Below are 24,226 nucleotides of genomic sequence, written 5' to 3' on the forward strand. Positions count from 1 at the left end.
AGATGATAAGTTCAAGCATGGAGCATGGAGCTCAGCCACAGGAAATCGCTGGAAGAGGGGGCATTGTCCAGGCAGGAAGGAAGCTGTAGATCAAGGGACACAAATAAAAGCAAAGGTGACTTCAAACGTTGCCTGCCAAGAAAACAAAGTTTCTAAATTTAATTTTCATTAGAGTTGCAAGGTGTAAAAAAGACTCAAGAATGAGTTTAAAATAAATAGGGAAAATCTGTTTTATGTTATGGCATTTGATGAAAGGCATCCCTAGCCCCTAGGTTTCACTTGTATTTTGATAATTTTAATACATAACAACTTAGTTTTTCATTCACTACATTTCACTTGTAGTTTTCACTCATAGGGTTCATTTATAGATTTCATTCACCATTTTGCAGGAAACACAAAATATAATAGCCTAGATTCTACAATTAGACTTTCATATTGTTAACCATTCATTTTTTCCCCTTTTCCCCAGTTGCCTTTATATATGTCCTTCAGTTTTGAATACTTCATTTTATCCTTAAATTATTTAGGATTATAATTTTCTGAAAGGAAATTTTCAGTGCACAAGAATTAATATTAACCAATTATATATTCCTGAATTCAATAAAATTCATAGGAACTGGGTGGGAATCTGATTTAATATTTAATTATGAAATGCCATATACTATTTGTATTGTTCTTTGAGGAACAATAATTGGACTTTAGTTGACCACATACTATATTACTTTGTTTTTCTGTGATTGGGTTGATCAATAAATCTGTACATTAAATTATGAACACAAATGTTCAAACTCAGTGTCAGATGGTTGCAAGACAGGTGAACAAGTTTAATATAAGAAGTACTGGTGACCTAAACTTACCATCACTTTATTTTAAAATGGTCAGCATGCTTGTCCAAGACATCTTAGACTATACACCTCATGGCAAATTCAAATTTATCACTATAAATGCATCCATCTCTTTCAAAGTACAAATAACCAGGAGGATTTTTCACTTAGCATATGTGGTTTTTAATCTCTTGAGTTCTAGAGATTCCTGAATTCATGGTGGGTTAATTCATTCCATTTAACTACTGTGCTCTTCTCTTTTCAGATTGACCTTCTTGTCCCTACCAAAGTGACAGGCATCATCACACAAGGCGCTAAGGATTTTGGTCACGTGCAGTTTGTGGGTTCATACAAGCTAGCCTACAGCAATGATGGGGAGCACTGGACTGTGTACCAGGATGAGAAACAGAGAAAAGATAAGGTAGGTGGGCTGCACGCTCTGTAGAGTGAAGGGTCAGGCTCTGGCTATATTTTTAATGGAAAACGATTGCATGCAATATATTCTGATCATGGTTTCCGTGTTTCCCAGCTCCTCCCAGGTGCTCCCCATCTTCCCACCCACCCAACTCCATGCTGCTTCTTTCTTTCTCTCCTTAGAAAACAAAGCAGGCAAACAGGCACAAAACACATAATAAAAAGAAAGGAGGAAGAAAGAAAAAGAAAAGAAAGGAAAACAAAGACAAGAAACACACACACATACTCATTAAAACATAAAACTGGAAAGTATATTATATGAGCAAAGGGTCAGTAAGAGAAAGAATGCCAAATCAATTTTGAATTTACTCCAAAAATAACAACAGTGTATACAATAAACCATGCTAAATAGAATTTCAAAGAAAAGAGTTTGCAGTAGAGTAGGTGATATAAGACCTATTAAAATAAATAACTTTATTAGTAAAAAATTCTCCCATACTATACACTAAGATGTGGGTATCTAAAATTTTCTTTACATCTTACAAACTCAGAGGAGGCATGACATTTGATCATAATTAACATGAGTGTACTGCAAAGACAAACATTACTATTATTTTATAAATAAATTAGTGGCATTAGAAGAAACATTACTTGAGAAAAGTATTTCAGTGGTAATATTTCCTTGATTATGTGACAAAAAGGAACTTAAGAGATAGGCATATTTTGAGGACTATGCTAGTTCATCCAAATAAAACAAATCCTTCTTTCTAAGTTTGCTTCAATATATTATAATTTGGAAATTAAAATTTCTATGAATAAATTATCTGATTTTATGGCTAAACACACCATATAGCTCTTTAAGTATGAAATTTCTATTTATTAACTTCTGATCCCCTTGAACTCATTTATCAAGTGCTATCAATTTCTGTGGAACTCTGGAAAATAAAAGGCTTAGAGGTTGGTGCCTGGTTCTGGCCATACATTATAATACAGCTGCAAGTAGCCTAAAGTCATTGAGTTGAGTGGTTAGTTAGTGACCTTTGTACAGAGCTCAAGACTTCATAAGTTATAAATAGAAATACTTAACTCAAAGGTTGGGGTAAAGTTTAAGAAACTCACACATTTCTTTTAATAACTTTTTATGTTAGGTAATACCTGTATATCCTTGCTATTGATTGGTATGTTATGAGCCAACAAAAAGCTTAAGAATATCTTTTTTACTCAAGAGGTCAAGGCAGAGAATGCATAAATCTGCCTAGAAACCCATAGGCTTGCAAAACTATTTCAGTGAGACACTAGTCTGAATTCAGTTTGAATTCAGTTCAACCAAGCTCATTTAGTGGAAACAGTCTTAGGTTCTGATTTAAACAGCCTACATCTGTTTGTGTTTTTATATCTGAGAATACTCCACTTAACAGTTCAGAATACATCATGTTTTACATTATAAAATCTCAGAGGCTGGTATGCTCTATGACAATATATTAAGTCTTTCACATTCTTTATAGAACAAAGTATCAGGTTCTATTTTTTCATGGAAAAAGAATCTATGCAATATATTCTGGTCGTGGTGTTTTTTCCCCGAGTTCTTTCCAGATCCTTCCCATCTCCTCACCCACCCAACTCATATTTTGTTAAGAATTACTATTCTCATTCAACAATATAAACTAATGGTATATTTTATAATCAGTGGCATCTCGGGTCAAATACATATTGAACATTTTGTTTAAAATGTCTTCAAATTTATTTTATGACCTATAAACAAACTTTTGCAACAAGTGGTTATAAATAATGATTTAACCTCCTCTCAGGGTTTACAGACACTGGTGTTGGATGCTCCACGACATGGGGGTTTTAAACTTCATACTTTAAACCTCGAGTAGTCTTCGAATTAGTTTTAAGACATGGAAGGCTTTTAAACTCTTTCCAATATGTACTCAAAGTCAGTAATCGTTAAGCCTTTACAGTCAGTGGGGGCATGCTGGTCCATGCATATAATCCCAGCACTCAGGAAGCTGAGGCAAGAGTATCGGCACAGGTTCAAGGCTAGCCTGGGGAGTGTGATGCTGTTTCTAAAACACACAACCTAAAACAAAAGAACAAGCAAGCATTTGTTTGTTGAAATACTTATTTCTGTTTACATTTAATATGTAAATTAGTGCTTATAATAGAATATTTTAAATTATTTTACTGATAGACTAGGCATTTGCTTAGTGAACACTTGATCTTATTATCTCCTCCTGAAACATATGCAAATACATTCTGTGAAGTTGCTGGATAATGTGATTCAAGGTTTCTGTACCCTCCTGGTGTTTCATCTGCTATACTATCTGTTACTGAGAGTAATAGGACTATCTCTCATTATCATTATGGAGTTGCCTGTTTCTCTTTGCTATGACATCTTAGTTGTCTTCATATATTTGCACAGGCAAGATCTTATTGTCATTTAGGAATTAAGTGACTCTTACATCTTATAATATTTTCCCCCTAAAATCTACTTCATCATGCATTGCTAGAGATACTCCAGCATTTGAAAATGTTATCTCCATGTAATGTATGTACATTTCACTTATATATAATACATTTGAGATGAAATTCTACAGTGTATAGATAGTTGGATTTTTGAGCCCAATCTAGTATACTTTGAAAACAAACAAAAGCAAGCTTTCAAGCCACTTATATGTGATATTAGTATTGATGTAAATGGCTTTAAATTAATCACTTAAGTATTTATTTCCTATTTATTGCATATTTTCATCTTTTTGTCTTCATTTGGATAAGTTCAAAATTTTAGGCCTTCTTTATTACTGTAATTAATAAGGCAATTCCACATAATTTATCCAGTAATCCAGAGAGGTTTATTTCTGCGATAACTTACAGCCAATAGGGGTTGGTTACAGAAGAGATGAGGTACCATCCAATGGAGAACTCTGGCTTGGCATCCCATTCAGCTTCCAGGATCTTGAGGTATCCAGAAGGGGCCAAACACTTACACACTCAAGTCTTAATGGACTCCCTCTCAGCCACGCCCCAGGGGCAGGTCAGCCCCAGAGGCAGGTCATAGGCAGGTGTGGCAGTTACCTACTGTCACTCTAGGGGCAGTGTTTCAAAGTCAAAGCTGGAACAGCTACCCACTACATCTCTACTTTATGCAATGCGTAGTCTACAATATTTTGTTATTTTAGCTAATGTATTGGGATTCATGGTATACATTTTAACTATTAAAACCTAATTTCAAATGAATGTAAAGCCCCAGACTCTTAACACTATAAGCACAATAAAACTGATTCTAGATATAAAATCATACACTAGAAGACCATTATTGCTATTGTTATTACTAGTGTTGTTTGTTTCATAGTTGGGGTATTATTGCTGTGAAGAGACACCATGACCATAAGGAAAAAATTTAATAGGGATTGGCTTAATTCAGCGGTTTAGTCCATCATCATCATGGCAGAAAGCATGGCAGCATACCGTCATACATGGTGCTGGAGCAGTAGCTTAGAGTTCTACATACAGATCCTCAGGCAGCAGGAATAGAAAGTGACACTGGTCCTGGCTTGAGCATCTAAAATCTCAAACCCCCAGTGACATACTTCCTCCAAGGAGGCCACACCTACTCCAACAATGCCACACCTCCTAATAGTGTCACACTCTACGAGCCTATGAGGGACATTTTCATACAAGCCATCACAATTAGTATTAGTGGAAGTATTTATTAGTATTATTTGGGACAGAGTCTCACAGTGTAGCCCTGACTGGGCTTAAGCTTAATATGCCTACCCCAATTTCTCTGAAGGACAGGGAATACAGGAGTATGCCTCCACTCTCAGTGAAGAATAATTATTTTATGACCAGCATTTTCAAGTAAGACTTATAGCAGAGAAATATGAACTCACTAGGCAGCTTAGAAAATTATAAGAGTGGATTGACCCAGGATTTTCACTACAACAATATATGTGGAGAAATATATCACTCAGCAATCTATACACTGTAGAAATAATTTGAAACATTAAACCATTTTAACCTAAGTCTCTCTCTCTCTCTTTCCTCTTTCTCTCCCCATGAGGGGGTTTTATTTCATTTTCTTTTGTTTGACATGTTTTGTCTTGTTATTTTCTCCTGACTTTCTGACTTATTTTTATTTGAGAGAGAGAAAAACCATGAACTTAGCTGGGTAAGGAAGTGAAGAGGATGTAGGAGGAGTTGGTGGAAAAATACAATCACAATATATTGTATGAAAAAAATATCATTTCAACATTACGAACCTTTGACTGCTAGTTTTAGAATTAAATCTGATACTTTGCTTAAAATATTACAACCAATTAAGTGCGCTGAAGAAACTTAATATTAGCTTATTACTTAATACAAAATAGTAATTTAAGTGGGGTCAAGAAATAGCATATAATAAAATAGTAAATAATATTACCCAAATAAAGAGCATTATACACCCTGGCATAGAAGAGTATCTAACAACACAAACACAAAGGGATGTTGTCTATGTTCTTTAAACACACAAAAGAGAGTATATGTAATATACATATGTCAACCAAATTGTCTGTTTTTATAGATAAGAAAACAATTCTCGTGTTTTGTAATCGCTGTTGCCATAACTATTCTGTCTCCCACTATACAAATAGATGGAGAGCTCAACCATGTGTTCTTCTTTTAAAAAGTGCCAAACACAGCATACCAATGATTTTATTTCTGAGTTTGAACAAACCACTTCCAATTGATTCTTTACATTATTTACATTTAATTTTATATGCCTGCATTTCATCAGAATGCTTCAATATTAACAAATTAAAATTCAAGCATAAGTTTTTACCACAGTAAATAGGCACATTAAATATTTTAGGACAGAACACTGGCTGTAGGATATTTACAGATGCACATTTCAAATGGAGATATATATATAAACATTTCTATTTCTTTCATATTCTTTTAACTTCATTGACTGTTTGTCTTAACAAATTTTGGGGAAGTTGATTTGAAAGTCCACTGTAGATACAGACACAATGTTGCAGGTGCAGTAGTCTCTTCCAGCTTTTTCCAGGTTCTTGGCTCCCCAGCGAAAGAACTGATAATAAGGGCTCACACAGTTTTGCAAAAACTCACCATAGCTTTAAGAGCCCTGGGTGTGGTTCCTGAATTCAAGAGGAGGTGGACTTGCTTACTAAGTGGGGAGTAGTTTGAGTGATTCTCTGTTTAGACTGATAGATTAGATCATATAGTCATTTTTCTACTGCTCGTGCCCCTTCTTATAATGCATCTGATCTTAATCATAGGCATGCTTAATTATGCATAGACACAAAGAGGTAAATCAGAAAGTCTCCATAAAAGGTTATTAGAGGACAGTTTTGCCTTATTGAATATAAACCCCAAACACATTCAGTTCAGTCCAGACTGGTCCTTCTGTTATTCATATTCCTGTGTAATACACTTGAATAGAAACTGTCTAAATTTGGTTGTTAAGAGGAGCAAGGGAGCTTACACCATTTTTTCCAGATGGGAGTATGCAAATGAGAAGTCGACAAGGTCACTAGGTACATTATTGGGAGAGTGGTGTGCACATGAAGCAGAGACCTGGTGTCCATAGCATATGCAGGTGAAGGGCCCAAGCTAAACTAGCTCCTATGCTTGCCTGCCTGCCTCAATAAGATTATGTCAGAAAAACAATCACCAAATAGTAGTTACTCTGTTTGACCATAAGTGGCATAAATGAAATTCTAAAAATGTATAATTGCTTTTTCTGTTTTTCTATGGTGCTAAGCAACTGATCTTCAGGTTGTTTATGAAAAAGTGTACATGTACACATAGCAGTGTCTGAACGCACATACAAATGTACTCACTCATCTACCTGTACCAAAATCAGACTGAAAGCAAAGGGAGGCTCTGCCTTCATCGTGAAGATGTCAGCTTCTAGCCACCCTCTCATAACCTCCACAATTCTGTTTGCTAACATTATTCAGTATTTAGTCATGTCTAACTGAGCCTGTGATGATACCTTAACTCAGTCACCATGTTCTTAGGGCCCTCTTTCCAGTGCACAATATTTCCTAATACTGAAGCGGCTTTTAGCTTTCTTCACTACATGGATTCAGCTGGTTTTTATTTGAAAGTCAAATGTTCCCTTGCTCTTATGAATGTGGCATTTGTTTCAAACTGCTGGGGAGCTGGTTTACTATGTTTAGCAGGAAAACTACAGAACTTGACAGGCACTTTCAGCATTTAATTTTGAGGATAAAACCCAAAGCAAAACAATAATAAATTGCAGGAAGAGTTCATATATGGAAAAATTTCAAAAAGTTAAAAATAAGTTTCCTTATTAATAGATTAGTTATAATGTCATAGTGTTGGGATTAGAACTTACTGTGCAGAAACTTTGAGGGAAAAAAAAGCTGGTCATATTTTATTTCTTCTTTATCCTTGAAGTCAAAAGTATTTTAAAACCAAAAAAGCATGAGATGAAAAAGAAGGAAAAACTTCTCAGAAACAGTCAAAAAAGAAAAACTAAAAAATCTGTTTCTAGTAAGATGCTGTGGATCCTTAAGGAAGAAAGACATGTATTATCCAGGAAATGAGTAAAACATCTCTGTTCTCTCATGTTGATGAACTTTCTTATCCAGTGGTTCAGATACAAAGCCATCTGATTCTCACACAAATGAGAATGTCTGTTGAAACAGTCCATCTGCTGGTTCCTGCCTATAGGTATAGTTTCAAGATAGAAGGATCACCATGAGTCTGCATCCAGCTTAAATACTGTGTGATTTCAAGACAGGCATGGGGTACAGAATGAAACTAAGAAATAAAAGAGAGAGAGAATGGGGGCATATTAAAACAGGAGCAAAAAAAAAGAAAGTAAGAAAGAAAGAAAAATACAAACTTCTGGCCCCCACCTCAGAGTAGCTGAAGGCAATACTTAAGTCTGAATGTCTACAGAGACCCTAGTTAACATAAGTACATATGTGTGGGAAGGATCACTCTAATCAACTCTGTAACCAAAATTAAAAATTTGAATAAAAAGTACTTTGGGTTTTTGCTCCTCAGAAGGGGATACATTGTAATCCTCAGGACTTTGGTGAACATCAATATAAATTAGTGTCTCTGATAAGTTTTTTGATTTTAATAAGCTCACAAATTCCATTATGAAGAGCTTCACTTAAGCACTTAATATTAAAAATAGTTGTAGACTGAAATCCTAGAACTAAGAGATGAGAAATAGAGACTAAGAGGGAAAGCTTCTTGAAGAAGTGACATGTAATAGGCTTTCTCTTTTGAGCCACCAACCAGCTCCCAAATGACACAGACTTCTTATTACTTAGGAATGCTCAGCCTTAGCTTGGGCTCGTCTCTTGCTTGCTCTTATAATCTAACCTGCTTCTCTTCATTTATATTTTGCCTCAGAGCCTTTTACCTTTCTTTCCTTCTGTAGATCTTACTTTCACTGTTTCTTGTGTCTGGCTAGCTGGCAGCTGCCCGACTTCTGGCCCTGGCCATGTCCCTCTCTTTCTCCCTCGTTCTCTCCTCCTTCTCTCTCAAGTCTAGATTTCTACTCCTATTTATTCTCTCTGCCCACCAGCCCCGCCTATCCCTCTTCTGCCTGGCTATTGGCTGTTCAGCTTTTCATTTGATCAATCAGGTGCCTTAGTCAGGCAAGGGGAAACAAATGCAGCTCAAACAAATGTAACACATCTTTGCCTAGTTAAAATAATATTCTACAACAGTGACGTTAGTATTTCATTCAATCATTTGCCAGCAGACCATATCTGAGCATGTGATAGTGGAGCAAAGATCACCATTTATAATAAGGAAAGATGCAAAACTTTCTATTTCACCAGCATGTTTTGGAAGACTAACGTGTAGCTGACTAAGTGCATTGTCTGATAGATTCAGTTCAGGGACCTTTCCTGCACGGATCATCAGTTTCAAAGTTCATAACTTTCTGGTATACATAAAAATCACTGATCTTTTTAACTTCATTCCCTTCCCTAATGTTTGTGTGGAAATAGCAATGACTCAGCCAGCGAGATGTTTCAGCCTGTAAAAGCTCTTGCCTTCAAACCCAGAGACTTGGTTTCAAATCTTGGGACCCACATTGTGGAAAGCAAGAACTGCCTAATGCCAAGTTGACCTTCGAATTTGTGCAGTGGCATAAACACACACAAGCAAGTAAATAAAAAATATAATAAAGATAGCAATGTTAACATATGTAAACCTCACTACAAACTCTCCATAGTCTGATCTGAGCAATTTATACACCTTCCACATGATTGCAAATACCACAGAACACCCTGCTGTACCTCTGAAGGGATCACTATCACGGAACTGAAATTAAAAGTGAAAGTTTAAAGCCCCTCAAACTCAGTCCATAGTTAGGCACAGTCAGCAGAATAAACATTGGCCAGGCTATCTCTTCAAAAATGTGGTTGGAGTGAGAGTTCTTTATATAAAAAGCCCTTTTCAGGGTGGGAAAGATGGCTCAGTAGGACAAGTACTTATGGAACAAACATGGAGAGTTCTTATAACCCATGTAAAATCCCAGTTGTGGTTAACATGTGCTGGAGAGGTAGCAACAGGAGGGTTCTTGGGGCTTTCCTGGCTAATTAGTTCAGTCAAATTGGTGAGCTCCAATTTAGGTGAGAGACCCTGTCTATAAATAATAATGGTTATAATAATGTGGAAAAAAAACAGAGAAAGATATTCAATGTTAACTTCTGGTCTGTACACATGCACATTCACACAAAAGCACACACACACACACACACACACACACACTTTGAAAATAAAGAGAATAAAATCTACTGTGGTAATCATGGAGGAAGATGCTTAGGGCAGGGGATACTAGGGAGTGAATTGTTCTATCCAGGGAGTAGCCATATTGCTGGTCACTTGCACACTGGAGCGATTGGGCTCATTCCCTCAGAGTCCGTCCCCGACACCATTTTCAAATAAGGTTGAGTGGAAAGGAAAAGAAGTTTCTTTCTGAAAGCAATTTCCAAAAAGGAGATGACTGCACATGAAGACTTCGATTTCAAAGATAACAAATAAATTATGGCACAACACAATAGAAACCAAGCCACAGTCACCTTCCTGTACTCACCTGGATGTTTGCCGAATGACTTAATTGAAACTAAAGTTAAGGAGACAGTGATACAGCTTAAGGTTTGTCCAAAAGTAAGGACATTGCTATTTAAATACACACCATCTGGTGTCAGTTGTTCAGAAACATACCTGCTTTATTCTTTGCTGTAACTCAACATTAGGGACTATCTTAGCATTGCTTTGCTTTGCTGTGATAAATTACCATGACCAAAAAGCAGCCTGAAGAGAAAAGGAATTTATTTTGCTTACATTTCTACATCAGAGTTCATTATTGAAAGAAGTCAAGACAGGAACCTAGAAGCAGGAGCTGATGCAGAGGTCATGGAGGAGTGCTACTTGCTATCTTAGTCCCAGTGCCTTATTCAGTCTGCTTTATTATAAAACCCAGGACCACCTACCCACGGGGGGCACCACCCACAGTGATCTGGGTCTACCCTGTTTATCATCAATCAAGAAAGTGCACCGTGGGCTGGAGCACAAGCCAGGCTACTGGGGAAATTTTCTCACTTGAGGTTCCCTATTTGAAAATGCCCCCCGCTGTGCCAAGTTGACATAAAATGAGACAGCATAGGGGCCTTATTAATACAGGGGTTAGATCAAAGAGTATAATAAATTTCCATATTCACATAAATGTGAGATATTTGAGATTAATATAGTTAGAACATTTCTGCTTCTCTTTCCCCTCTGAATGATCCCACATACCCCTACCTGCCCTCGTTCAAATTTATGGCCTCTTTTTTCACTAATTGTTATTGCATTCATATATGTATATACATATACATTCATAAATATAACCTGTTCAGTCCAGATAATGTCACTAGTACATATGTATTCAAGGCTGATTGTTTGGCACTATACAAACAATTGGTGTGCTCTTCCCTGGGGAAAAGCACCTCTCCCACTCCGAGCTCTCCTCAGCTGGTTATAGTTCTTTGTATAGAGTTGAGGCTTTATGGGCTTTTCACCATTTAGTTTATCATGTCTATTTCTGTCATCCTTGTTCAGTTCAGGTTTGGATAGTCATGTTGGTGAGACTTTGTGAGTGTAGCTTTTGATGTTATTAGGAGACGCAAATCTCACCACAGACTCCCTGATCCTCAGGCTTTTACAGTCTTTCTGCCTCCTCTTCCAAAATGTTCTCTGAGCCTTATGTGTAAGAGTGTTTTGTAGATAATTCTACTGGGACTGGACTCCATAGATCTGCCTTTTCATTGGTTGTGGCTTTTTGTAGTAGTTTCCTACCCAGATATGATGCCTATGAACCACAGCAATGAACATCATGGCAAAATATTCTAAGGATGCATGCACACCTTGGCAGTAACCAACAGCTCTCTAAATGGACATAAGACTTGCTTAGGAAGAGGGAAATCATGCCTAGTACTGGAAACAACCTAGCTAAATACTCATTCCTGGTGAAGCCATCATTATTGGAACAGAATCTACAACTTCTCTTACTAAGCCAACATAATCCTTACCAACAAGAACGTGTCCTTCTAGCCACAGATAAGCATTTTAAACCTTGGAGACTTTCTTGAGAATGTTTCTGTTTTGGTAGAGTTTAAGGATCAGTGATGAGCTGGTACTTTTTTGATTTTAGATTATATCAAACAATTAACAATTATGACTAGGAGTGGATAGGGGCAGCTACTTGCTAACACCGTGGCCTGATGCTGCTGGCAATAATGATGGCATAGGACTGAAGGTTTTAAATAAGTGCAGTTGTATTACTGACTGAATTCATCAAAGCTGCCTAAATGCTCATAATAGGCAGTGAGAAAATAATGAGTGTAAACATGGAGTCTGAGTGTAATCTGACTCAGCTATTGTAAGACTATACCATGTATTTATGATAGATCATGCCCAACACTTACTTATAAGACAGAAGAACTGCAGCTACTTCTAGGTCAACCTGTGCTACATATTTCCAGGTCAACCTGTATTACAGAATGAGACGATGCCTATATAAATAAATTAAATAAATAAACAACATGTCTCATAATCTGGTGAGATTATATAAAGCAGAACTTTATTCCTGAGTTTTAGGTGTTGGAAACTTCAAGATCAAGGTATTAGAAGTTTTAGCATCTGGAAAGATAAACTTTCTGATTAATCACTGGTACCATTTCCCAGCATAAGGAACAAACACACTCTCTGTGGCTTTTAAAGTAAAATAATGAATCCCTTCCAGTCTCTCATTTCTGCCCCGTCTCCTCATAGTGCCACCTTGTGGGTTAGGATTTTAACACAGGAATGGGGGAGAGGTAGTTTACTGAACTGAAAGACGGAAAGTCAAATTCAAGGAAACCGAGTAATACCTTGTGAAGTCTAAGCTTTGAATCCAGGAAAGGAAGGGAAGCAGGATGCTAGTGACACTGAGAGTCTATAGGCAGAGAAGCCATACATATTCAACAGCACAAAAGACTCCAGGCAGACAGATGCCGGGGCACCCAGGCACATGCCAGCTGCGTATACCAAACTGCTGGCTCCATATATGGAAGCACAGGCCAATGCACAGACCAGGCCACAGGCCACATGGAATTCGCCACACAGATCTCCAGGCAGATACACACTGGCAGACCAGTGAACACAAAGACTCTAGCATCTCACCGCAAGGCCATTGGACAGTCTGACAAAAAAGTGGCATTCTGCCAGAAACAATGTTGTTACCGATGTATCAATGTTGATTGGGGGGTTTGCCAAACATTTGATGTCACCATATTGTGCTGGCTCATAGTCCACCCTGATGTCCATTGCCAGTCATGTTATAGCTGAATTGCACTCAATATCCCTATATTGTCTAAACATAGATCTTATAGACTTCTGTTCCATACATATAACTTTTAAATGCACTCGCCTATGAGAGTGCAATACCTGTCAATTTCTAAAGCCCATAACTGAGAGGGACACAGCTCGAGAGGGATATCCTCCAACAGAGATGATTTAACTGAGTGAAAATGGGTTTCTAGATCCAAATTTTCCTAATGGACTGGGAAAGTGATAAGCCATTTGACCAAATTTAAATTCGTAACCAGCACCTTGTTACACTGTTAACATGTGCAAAGACAAGATGAGGACTCACTCCTCAGAAGCAATTCTGAAAAGAAGATCCAGGGTCAAGCCCAGCATAGAAAACAGGATGCAAATCCAAATGCAAACAGACAGCTCGGCTTAGCCAAAGTTGCATGCTCTTGAATCCAGGTTGGAGAAAGCTTGAAGAACAGGAAAGGACACAGAGAGCAGGACATGGGGCAGACAAGATAAAATTAAGAAAGAGAGTTAACAGTGCCTCCTAGAATCACAGCTGTAGCGTGGAACAGCATCCTGGATGATGGAAATAATAGACTAACAAGAGTGACAGGCTGACCACAGGACAAGCAAGAGGCCACTTTCTTGTAAGGAACTCATGAATTTACAAAGAGCCATTCAATTTATTTGTAGACATCGTGGAAAGCTAGTTATAATTCAGAAGTGGATTTCAAGTTTCCTAGGAGAATCCTTTGTATTCTGTTCTAGGCTCTCTAAAAGAAAAGACCAGTGATATAAAACAGATAACCATTTGTAACAAAAGAAAAGTTTAATTTTCTTATTAGCACTTAGATTTTTTAACCTTCTTTCTACAAAAAGCCAACCAAAAAAAAACATTCTTGAAAATAAAAACAAATAAGTGAAACAGAATAAATTAAAGGTGCTAATGAAACACAATCCTAGAAACAAACACCAGACACAAAATCCATAAACTGGAGTTTGGTTTGGGTGAGTTGGGCTGGGAATAATGATGTCATTCATATTTAGTGATATCAACCCCTGAGAAATTATTTTATGCTCCCTATTACCCAGAACTTTTCTTTTGGAGTATTTGATAAACTATCCTAAAATCTGAAATTGTGTGTTTTGTCTTGCTAACAAATGTTTTTATAAGCATATTTAAAACTTTAGCAGCATAAATGAAAAATGCTTATGAATAACAATAATGAAAAGTTTGATTTTTGCACACATTATTTTATTAATTTCCCAAATTCTCAAATGTCAAAAAAATTATTAATTTTTCATTTTGTATATTTTTTTAATTATTTCTTTCATTGAAAACATACTTTTGTTCATACAAGATAATTTCATCAGGATTTCCCCTCCCCAATTCCTCCTAGATCCTGCCCACAGCCCCAACCACCCAAATCCATGCCTTCTTTCTCTCACTCTCTCTCTTTCAAAATCAAACAGGTAAATAAAAAAACTATTTTTTTAGTCCTTTACTCATGATAAATCAATAAACATGCCAATATTCAAAATTTTGAGCATCTTCTCCTCAGGTTCTTCTTACATATTATTAGACGTAACTACATGGTAACATAGTGACAATATTCTTTAACAGAAGATGTTATTCATTATTCAGTCCTGATTATGCTTGTGCTATCATGAGGAATAGTTGTCCCTATTATGAACCTATCTTTGACTTAAAATGTTGGCATATTCAAATACTTATTAGTGATGGCCCCCCAACAGAATAGTCAGGATTAGCAACCTCAATAGATTATTTAAATTAATGAATTATTAATTGACAGACAGTAGAGAAGCTAATGTAGGTAGGAAACACTAACTGGAAGAAAACTGTTAGTCTTTTTATTGAGAAACAAGCTAACACCTATATAGTGTGAACTTTCATGTGCAGAAGATGAGTAACTGGCCAATATGACTTTGAAAGAACCCACATCCTTGCTTCTGGAATCAGAACTGCTGACAAAAACACAGGCAATAAACACTCTGATCCTTATTTCAGAACAAAACAATCACTGAAAACTAAATATTAACGATGTGATATAATTTGAGGCTAAAAAGTGCTCGAGGACATTAGTTCTATGTGGTACATATGCCGCTTTTATTATCCACTAACATGCCATCAGCAGCAATATGTTCAGCAATTAAAAGTCTTTTCTTCAACATTTTCAAAATGGCTTAATTAATGTGCTATTCTTCTGTTTTTTTTATAATCTCCATCAAAAAAGAATAAAAGCAACTTGTTATGTGTCCATGATAATGACAAACTGTAAAAGGATCCCTAAATCTTTCATACCCTATAAAATTACCTATTTAGGGTTGTTTCATATATTTCCTTTACTTTTTAAAATTGCCAATAGAAAATTTATCAACAATGTATACATTTGTAATATATCAATTTTATTCCATGCCTTTGGAACATATATGGCCTGACTTACCCTCTGGGGATCTTTTAAAAAGGCAATACATCTCTCATTGTCATCTGGTTTTTGCTGTCATGGATTTTTTTGGTTTGGATGGTAGATGAGTGTAAAAAAACATACTCAATACCAAAGTGTCAAATTTAACATGAAGCTCCACAGCATCTGTTCTGAACATGGATTGTAACTGTGTAGTTCACTTATTTGTATAGACATTTGGTCCAGTTAATTTTACTGTATAATTTTTAAAATTTATTTGCAATAGGTTTTCTTAAATAATAAAGTTTATAAAATAATAAAAAAAATAACCAGTTCCACTACTGGAACACAACCTTGATTTTTATAAATCACTGAGAAAAGATAAACCTGGAGTCATCTGAACATGGAAGCACAGCATCCCTGAAGAGCTCAGGAGATAGAGGACAACATCTTAAGCATTACCTTCTAATAAATCTAGAAAGAAAATAACTTTATCCATAAGTGAGACACTTAATAGATTATACCAATTAAAATAAGTTATTACTTTCACATAGAAAATTGTACTGTGTTTCTTTTCTTCATTTTCATAGTACTTACTCTGTTAATGCCTGTAAGTGCTAGAGAAGTTGACTCTTTTCCTGATACCACCTATATTTTAATAATCAGCTTACCCTTAGTTCCCCAACAAACAGATGAGCAAGATTCACTTCAGACCAAAGCAAGACCTGCTCAGCTTAGGGAAGAACGTACTCTGTTAGGTTTACCAAATTGAGTCAATACAATGACGGCATACATTGGATTCAGATAAACATGAATTGTTAAATGTAACTATATTATAAATACTTGATTTTGCCAGCTTGTCTCCATTACAGATTCCTTAGATTTTTTTTTTCACCTGTACCTTGTGCTTTCATGAGAAAGCTAGGGCAGATAAGAGAGAACACCTTTGCATGCTCCTGGGCAAAATGCACAGGTACGTCCACATATCCACACTCCAGTGCAATGCCTGCATCCCACTTGGCTACCAAGAGCTTGAAGATAGTCTCTTTCTCTGTAATATTTCATCTTTAAGGGCCAGTCCGGCCAAGAAGAAACATGGCTGCACGCTTCAATCACTTCTATGTTCAAACACACAGCACTGTATTTTGTTAGCACTTACCAAGATAGGGTGAAACTCTTCAAAGAGAATTGAAGGGAAGAAAAGGCTACCAATGTCAGGTGAGAATAGCGAAAACAGCATCCATTTCTCCATTGTCATATCATTTGTATTTTATCTGATGTGGAGGGCTGGAAACAGTCCACAAATTGTTCTGATGATGAAATGGGAAATACCTGTTGTGATTTAAGAGATTCTGAGAGATGAGCTTGGGGCTTCAGTGAAGTGCCAGGTTGCTCTGTTCTTTCAAAGAAAAGAAGAAAACTATTTCTACATTACTGGTGCAAAACAAAAAATAAAGATGTTCTTTTTCTTTGACTGGTCCCGATAATATCTTTTGGAGATGTCTTTGAAAAGCAGATGATTTTCCCAAACTATTCCTTTTCTGTAGGAAAATTTTGTATGACAGTGATACCCAAGTGCCAGAAGGCAGATAGTTTAAATATATAGCCAGAGTTTAGAATGGAATATTTTATGTTTCATAAATCTTTATAGGCTATCATCCTATATGATATATTTCCTTGAGCATTCCTGTTACTTAAGGCAGCTTTCATCATAAAAGAAGTTAAATATGGTGATGTGCTCTACCCGCTGACTTTTAGAGTGAGCATTCTAAATGCCAGAAGGTTTAGAAGAGGGACCATGGCAGTAAAGAGTGTGTTTTAATCTGCTGTTTCCCTGGGTCTTTGGTCTGAGGTCACCAACTTAATAACAAAGTGGAGTATGAGTTTCTGTCTTTCAGTTTCTTCTATTTTTGAAATTATTTTGTAATTACATCATTTCTCCCTTCCTTTTCCTCCCCCCATACCCTCCCATATACCTCCTTGCTTTTTTTCAAATTTATGTCCTCTTTCATTAATTCCAGTACATGAATATATATGTACATGCTGGCTCAGTCTATATAACATTAGAGTTTAACCATGTCATCGATACCGGCATAATCCCTGACTACATTCTGAACATTTGTCTTTATACCCTCAGAGAAGTTTAGTCCTCACTCTTTTTCAAGGAAACTTCTCCTTGAGACTGACAGAGACGATACAGAAAACCACAACCTATCAAAATGCAGAGTCTGAATTTCTTAGTGAAGATCATTGGGATGGCTTCAAAACACTATCTAGCTGGACTTGGTGTGCATACCTGTAATCCCAGCGTTCACTAGACTCATGAGGGAGAGGCAGGGGCATTGTGAGTTCAAGGCCAAGCTGAGTGCATAGCATCATCCTATTAGGAGGCAGTGAGAGGAGGAGAGAGAAAAACGTATGTTCTCTGGTTATTTGAAGGCAAGCATACATATGAAAACTGTTCCCAGAAAGGATGGAAGTAGCTCCTGTCCATTTTGCCTCTCATTTGGTTGAGCAAATGCTAGAAATCACTACATAATCCTGTTATTCACAATAGGCTAAGAACCCAAACGTCTACTTTGACAGGAACAGAGAGTTTGCTATAAACTGAAGACAGTTTATTCCTTATTATTATACAATTAGGAATGAAATATTTCCATGAAAGATCGTAAAACTTCAAGTTCTCAAAAACACTGCCAATGCCATGCCATTTCCCTTTTCTTTATGAATAATCTTAAACTCTGAGAGAAGGAATTCTGACAGTCACCATGGAGCTCCGTTTCCCAGTCAAGAATTAGCTGTCCACCAAGCAGTTGACATGTCAATAATATGAGAACAAAGGAGAATGTATGGGACTTGGAAAAACAACGGAAGGACAAAACGTGGAGTATACAAAAGGGACAATACATGAGTCAACTGTTCATCAGCTATTCCTGGAATATCTATTGGTTCATGTTAAAAAGAAAATACAATCTCCAGAAATAGCAAAATCGTGAAAGTCACGCTCACTGCAGGGGTTCTAAGTGGGCGTTAAAAGCGTGGCTTAGTTTTTTGTTTGTTTGTTCTTTTTTTGGGGGGGCGGTTGAAATCTTGCAGTGTAATAGGAGTTTTACATGTACTCAGAGCACGCTACAAGGACACGTCAGTCCAGTAAAATGTCAAACTGCCTGAAGTAAAAATCAAAGACAAAAACCCTTCCTTTTTACATAAGTACAGTAAAATGCAAATATTAGAGCCTCAAGGAAAGGCTTGAGAGCAGCACTCAGAGTACAAATAACTTCCTGAAAAATCCACTTGTTTATTTGCGATTTAAAATAATTTCTGCACTGGGGGAAATCTGAAAATTTGTCCTGAGGTCTTTCTGTTCACTTTCTTCTTAAAGTCAAATTTTTCTACAGCTGGGCCTTTGAAACTAAATCTCTGGACAGGCAGTGTGAGAGCCTCATATAATTTCATTGAGAGCTTGAGACACACACAAATCTCTGGGGCAAGTGGGAATCTCTGTTTGTAAAGGAGCTCATGGAACAAAATATCATTCTGAAAGGAACACAGATAAAAGCTGGTATCCAGCGTGAACCATGATGCAGAACGTTTTTTATATATCACCATGTTCTATGGCTCTCAGAGAACTGTGATTTCAAATTAAACCTGAAGAGATAGCCAAAGTAATAGTCCTAGAGAAACTTATTAGCTCTTGTAAAAAATATTAAAGAAATACAGGCATGTAAAGACGGTGAATTCTTTTTAACGAAAGTATTGAAAAGGATAAGGGTTTCTAGCTATATATATATATATATATATATATATATATATATATATATATATATATATATATATATATATATTAGGTTTGTATCCATGACAATAAATGTCATCTATAAGTTAAAAATAAAAGTGTGAATATAAAATAGATCCTTATAGAAGAGTTTTTAGATTGTTTATCTAAGAGTAAAAATAAATAAATGCCACTAGATTGCAATACCAGAATTTATTCAGAGAATAAGGACAAGTTAGTTTTAAACTGTAAAAATCTGTTGTAGGCTGTCCTGGGTACTGGGAAAGTCTTAAATACAATGCTTTCTGGAACTGGACTCCCTTATTGCAATTATTAATGTTAAAAATATTAAATATATGTCTCGAAAAACCAAAAAAAATATATTAAATATCCTTCTTGGAAGCCTGTGCCTGTCTATACCATTCAACATAGATGTTAGGATTCTCCATATGTCCCAAAGACCAGCCTGAGATCTGAATAGTCACTCAAAATACACACAGAATGTGTCTGAGAATGCTGTGCTCACAATTCACTTTTGATAGTGAAAGGGCGTGGAGAGAGATCCGACAAATGACGTGACATATACAGCTTAGTCCAGGACACCCATTCAGTGGTGAAGCTGACCCAAACTCCCTCCGTAAATAACAGTGCTAGCATAGACTATGTCATGTGCCCCGCACCCCACAGGAGCACCAAAACATTTCATGTGACAGGACTCTCCAAAGGTTTACAGATGACCTCACAGGAGCTAAAGTAAAGGCCAGAATTCTCTCGGGGTAGGTAAATCCTTTAATGCACACGCTACTATATGACACTGAACTGGTGTATCCCTGAAAAGGCCTTCATCTATAACCACTAAGAAAGCATCATCTCCCCTATTCCTAAATGCTGCTGAAGAGACACCAACTAAAAGAAATTTTAGTTAACTGTCTCAAATAGCACATGTGAGTAGACTACAGACAAAAAAAAAAAAGGTGCTTTAATACACCACACTTATAAAAATAATGAGATGACTTTTTGGTGGAGAGAAAAATAAACTGATTACTAAATATGTTAGAGCTAGTGGTGGATACAGAAATACACTATTTTCTACTTGATCTCTTAACTACTACTACTTGCGTATTTTCTGAAACTGAGATGTGTAAACTTGTGCCCCTGGCTTTAGAGAAAGTCTGTGTATACATTCGGTTGAATCTGCTTTGCCTCATACACAGAAATAGTCTCTGCCTTATCGGGTGTATCAGGTGGCAGTTATCACCTGCGACTATGGAGGGCAGTAGTTCCAACCTGGCTAAGCTAAGATGGAAGGTGCTTCAGTAGCTTTGTTTGTCATGTGTCGAAGTGTATGCTTGCTACAGCACTGTTAGGATATCCTATAGTGCAGGCTTCTCCCTGACACTCGGCTCCTTCTTGTGCAGACTAGTGATCTGAACCCCTTAGAAGGGATTCTCAATATGCCCTATTTTACAAAGAAACATTTCCTGACATATTGGAACTTACCTGGAGTGTAGATTCTTATTTCCTTATTATACTGAAAGAATGCGTTTGTATTTAGACTAATTTTATTACAGAGTTTCATTGGGTTACTGGAATTGATTGCAAAGGAAGCCTTCAAAAAGGATGCACTAGCCACTCAATCATGAAATGGTTTTAGGATGCTGGAAAATTTCCTTAGAAAATTGAATTTCCTGAGTAATAGTTGGAGTCTATTCTAAAAGAATCAGATTTTGGTTGCAAATTTTACAACCCAACCTGTGCCAGAATTTTCATACTTTTAAAGCTTATTTTTTGAAAATATACATTTATACAATTAATGAATTATTTATCTTTATAATTAAATTTATTTTTAATTTTTGGAATATGACGATAGGCATATAGAAACTAAATTAAATTATAGATTTTCCTAGACTATTGTCAATAAGTTGTACAATGAGAAACACTGAAATCTCAGTTCTAAACATTGTTTTAATTAAAAAATTTTTCTTTAAACTTGAATTTTACACTCTACCACTATGAAATTTTTATGACTTTAAAACATTTAAATTCTATGATTTAATTCAATTTGAAACTCTAAACTTTTGAAAAAACACAAATATTCACACAATAAGCATATAACATTAAGTATATAATTAATTTTTTGTTTTGTTTGTTTTTTGTTTTTTGAGACAGGGTTTCTCTGTGTAGCTTTGGAGCCTGTCCTGAAACTCACTCTGTAGCCCAGGCTGGCCTCGAACTCACAAAGATTCGCCTGGCTCTGCCTACTGAGTGCTGGGATTAAAGGTGTGTGCCGCCACCACCCAGCTATATATAATTAATAATCTTAAGCATATAACAACAATTTAATGATTTTGAGCTCACTCCAACAAGCATGTGAACTAGAAGTCATTCAAAAATCAAATTTTATGCTCATGTGTACATAGCTACTTCATGAAACAGATATTTAACTTCTAATGCCCATTAAGTTTCCATTATTTTTAAATAGATAAAAACTTTTAACAAATCTCATTATAAACATTTACAATGCCAAGTACTGAATAAAATAAAGATTAATATAAATTTTTGGTTTTAGTTTAATATCCTTTTTAGAAGTAATACAATGGAAAATTACAAATAAGAAAAAATCTAAAAAAGTTGGGTTTCTCTAATAATAAATTTGCATTGATCAAAATACTACATCAGGGGTGCCTGATTCTTTCTTTTGTTTATACTATGATATGCCTGTTAGTTAATTGTCACACCACTTACAGTACAGGGAGTCCTATGATCTGCACTCCAGATGAACACAGTCTGGAGATGATGAAATGCCAGCGATTTTTGAACCAGGAGCATTCAGTTTGAAACACTAAATTTCAGTTTCTGAAGATGTTTATGCTACTGTTGAATGTATGAAAGAATTTTTTCTTTTGTTGGTCAAACATCTGCTCTCATTGACAATAAAACATTGGATCAATAGGTTGAGGAGAATTTCTAAGCAAATTATAAACTTCACACACACACACACACACACACACACACACACACACACACACAAAACCCCCCTTAGTCCCTTTAGTGTTGCAATAATAATAATTATCAATAATAATTAAAGGAAAGGTCATGAATGTGAGAGGAAGTTATGGGAGGGGACACAGAAGGAGTTGGAGGGAAAGGATGGTTTTAAAAGTCTAAATTTAAGAAGTGGAGACTTTCAAACTACCTAAACGCATATCTTCCCTATTAAACTGTAACATGGCAGGGTTAGGTCAGAGTCTCATGTGAAGTACAGAAAGGGTGCAGGCGGGGTCAGCGAGGGAGCTCAGCAGCTGAGGGCCCTTACTATAACGCCAGATGAGCTGCGTTCCATACCCAGGCAGGGCATGCTGGAAGGAGAGAACCAGCTTTCACAAGCTGTCCTCTGACCTCCACATGAATATGCGTGCCCCTCCTTTGCCCCCAAATACAGGGACAGACAGAGAGGCAGACAGACACACAGACACACAGACACACAGACACACACACACACACACACACACACACACACACACATGTTTATATACATATATATTATATATATATAACATGACAGACATAGTAGTACTGCACCCTGGTAATCCTAGAACTTGGGAGTTCTTGGCAAAACTGCTTTTGGCAGGACTAGTCAGGGTCACATAGAAAGATCCGGTCTCAGAACAACAACAACACAAACACTGAGGTAAACCCAGACTTTCTGACCGTCTCACGAAGAATATTCTCAATTTCCTCCACACTGCTTGATGGCTTCTTACAATTGATATATGCAGTGGTCTAATAGATATTAGTCTGTAGAAACCAATGACAATCTCATCTTAAAAACATAAAAACTGTTGCTGGGGGAGGGAAGCATTTTATTGTCACATTTTATATGATATTATTGCCTGCGCTGAGGCAGAATCCCCAGCAGAATCTGATTTGAATTTTAACTAGCATCACAGAAGAGTTTAGTGTAGAAAACAAAATTCTGAAACTCATCCATGCTTAGAGAATTGTCCCTTTCCTCCCTTTCGCTTCTCTTAGGTTACAGTTATGGAAGCCTGTTCAAGGCGCCTTGAGTAACTTTCACTTGAGGTCCCTTATATTAGGAAACGCTTGAGAGATCCCCTAAGCATGATCGTGTTTGAGATAACCGCAAACCTGTCGTAAGCCAATTAGCATCCTGCCTTAACTCAAACTTGTGCATGGTTTTTCCAAAAATTTGCAAATCACACTGCAGCTCTCTCATCTAAGCTGTTTCCCCTTGTTTGTGTGGAATCCGTGTTTCCATCCATCCATCTTTTCAGATCCTGCCTACAGTGGGTGTCTGAAACACATTCCTGGAAATCTCACAAATTTTATTAACTCAATCAGAAGTGTTGTGTTTGCCTTGCTTTCCCAGGTAAAACACAGAGATTGCATTCTTAGCAAGGTCTACTGTGCTAGAGACCAGGAAACAGGACATGTGCGACATGTTTGCACAACAAGAACAAGATGTCCCCTGAAAACGAGCAAGTTCACGCTTTGCGTGCTTTGTGCTCTGTGCCATCCTTACTGTGAACCCTTTAAAAATAACCTGTATTTTCAGAACTAGCTGACTAAAGTTTAGATGATTGTAATATAAACGTGGCAATTTTCTAATAGTCACAAATTTTAGAGATTATCCTGTATTATCAAACTTTACTTACTGTTAAACTGAATGTGCAAATATCTGTGATTTTTATACATTACATCAGAAATTTCATAACTGCAGTTTCATGATTGATGTATTCCATCTTATAAGAAACTAAATATAATTAATAATTTATAATTTGGGGGCTTTACAGCTCCTTATAGAAATCTGTACCAAGAAGTAGAAATTTAAAAAGAAATCGTCTTTTTCTGTATTTCTTTTCCATGAAGTAACATAACACTTCATTTTAAACTATTATATTTGCAATGCACATTAATAA

The 24,226-nt window shown here is 36.5% G+C and overlaps 1 protein-coding gene across 1 annotated transcript in view; it reads left to right on the top strand.

The window, feature by feature from the left end:
• The window catches only part of Edil3 (EGF like repeats and discoidin domains 3), a 450,159-nt gene that overhangs the window by 421,357 nt on the left and 4,576 nt on the right, over window positions 1-24,226 (top strand). The window contains exon 10 of the mRNA XM_006980462.4: window positions 1,090-1,245. Within this exon, the coding sequence (XP_006980524.1) occupies window positions 1,090-1,245 (156 nt within the window). The remainder of the gene's footprint in view (window positions 1-1,089; window positions 1,246-24,226) is intronic.

The sequence above is a fragment of the Peromyscus maniculatus genome, chromosome 15 (assembly GCF_049852395.1).
Source record: "Peromyscus maniculatus bairdii isolate BWxNUB_F1_BW_parent chromosome 15, HU_Pman_BW_mat_3.1, whole genome shotgun sequence".
Lineage (NCBI taxonomy): Eukaryota > Metazoa > Chordata > Mammalia > Rodentia > Cricetidae > Peromyscus > Peromyscus maniculatus.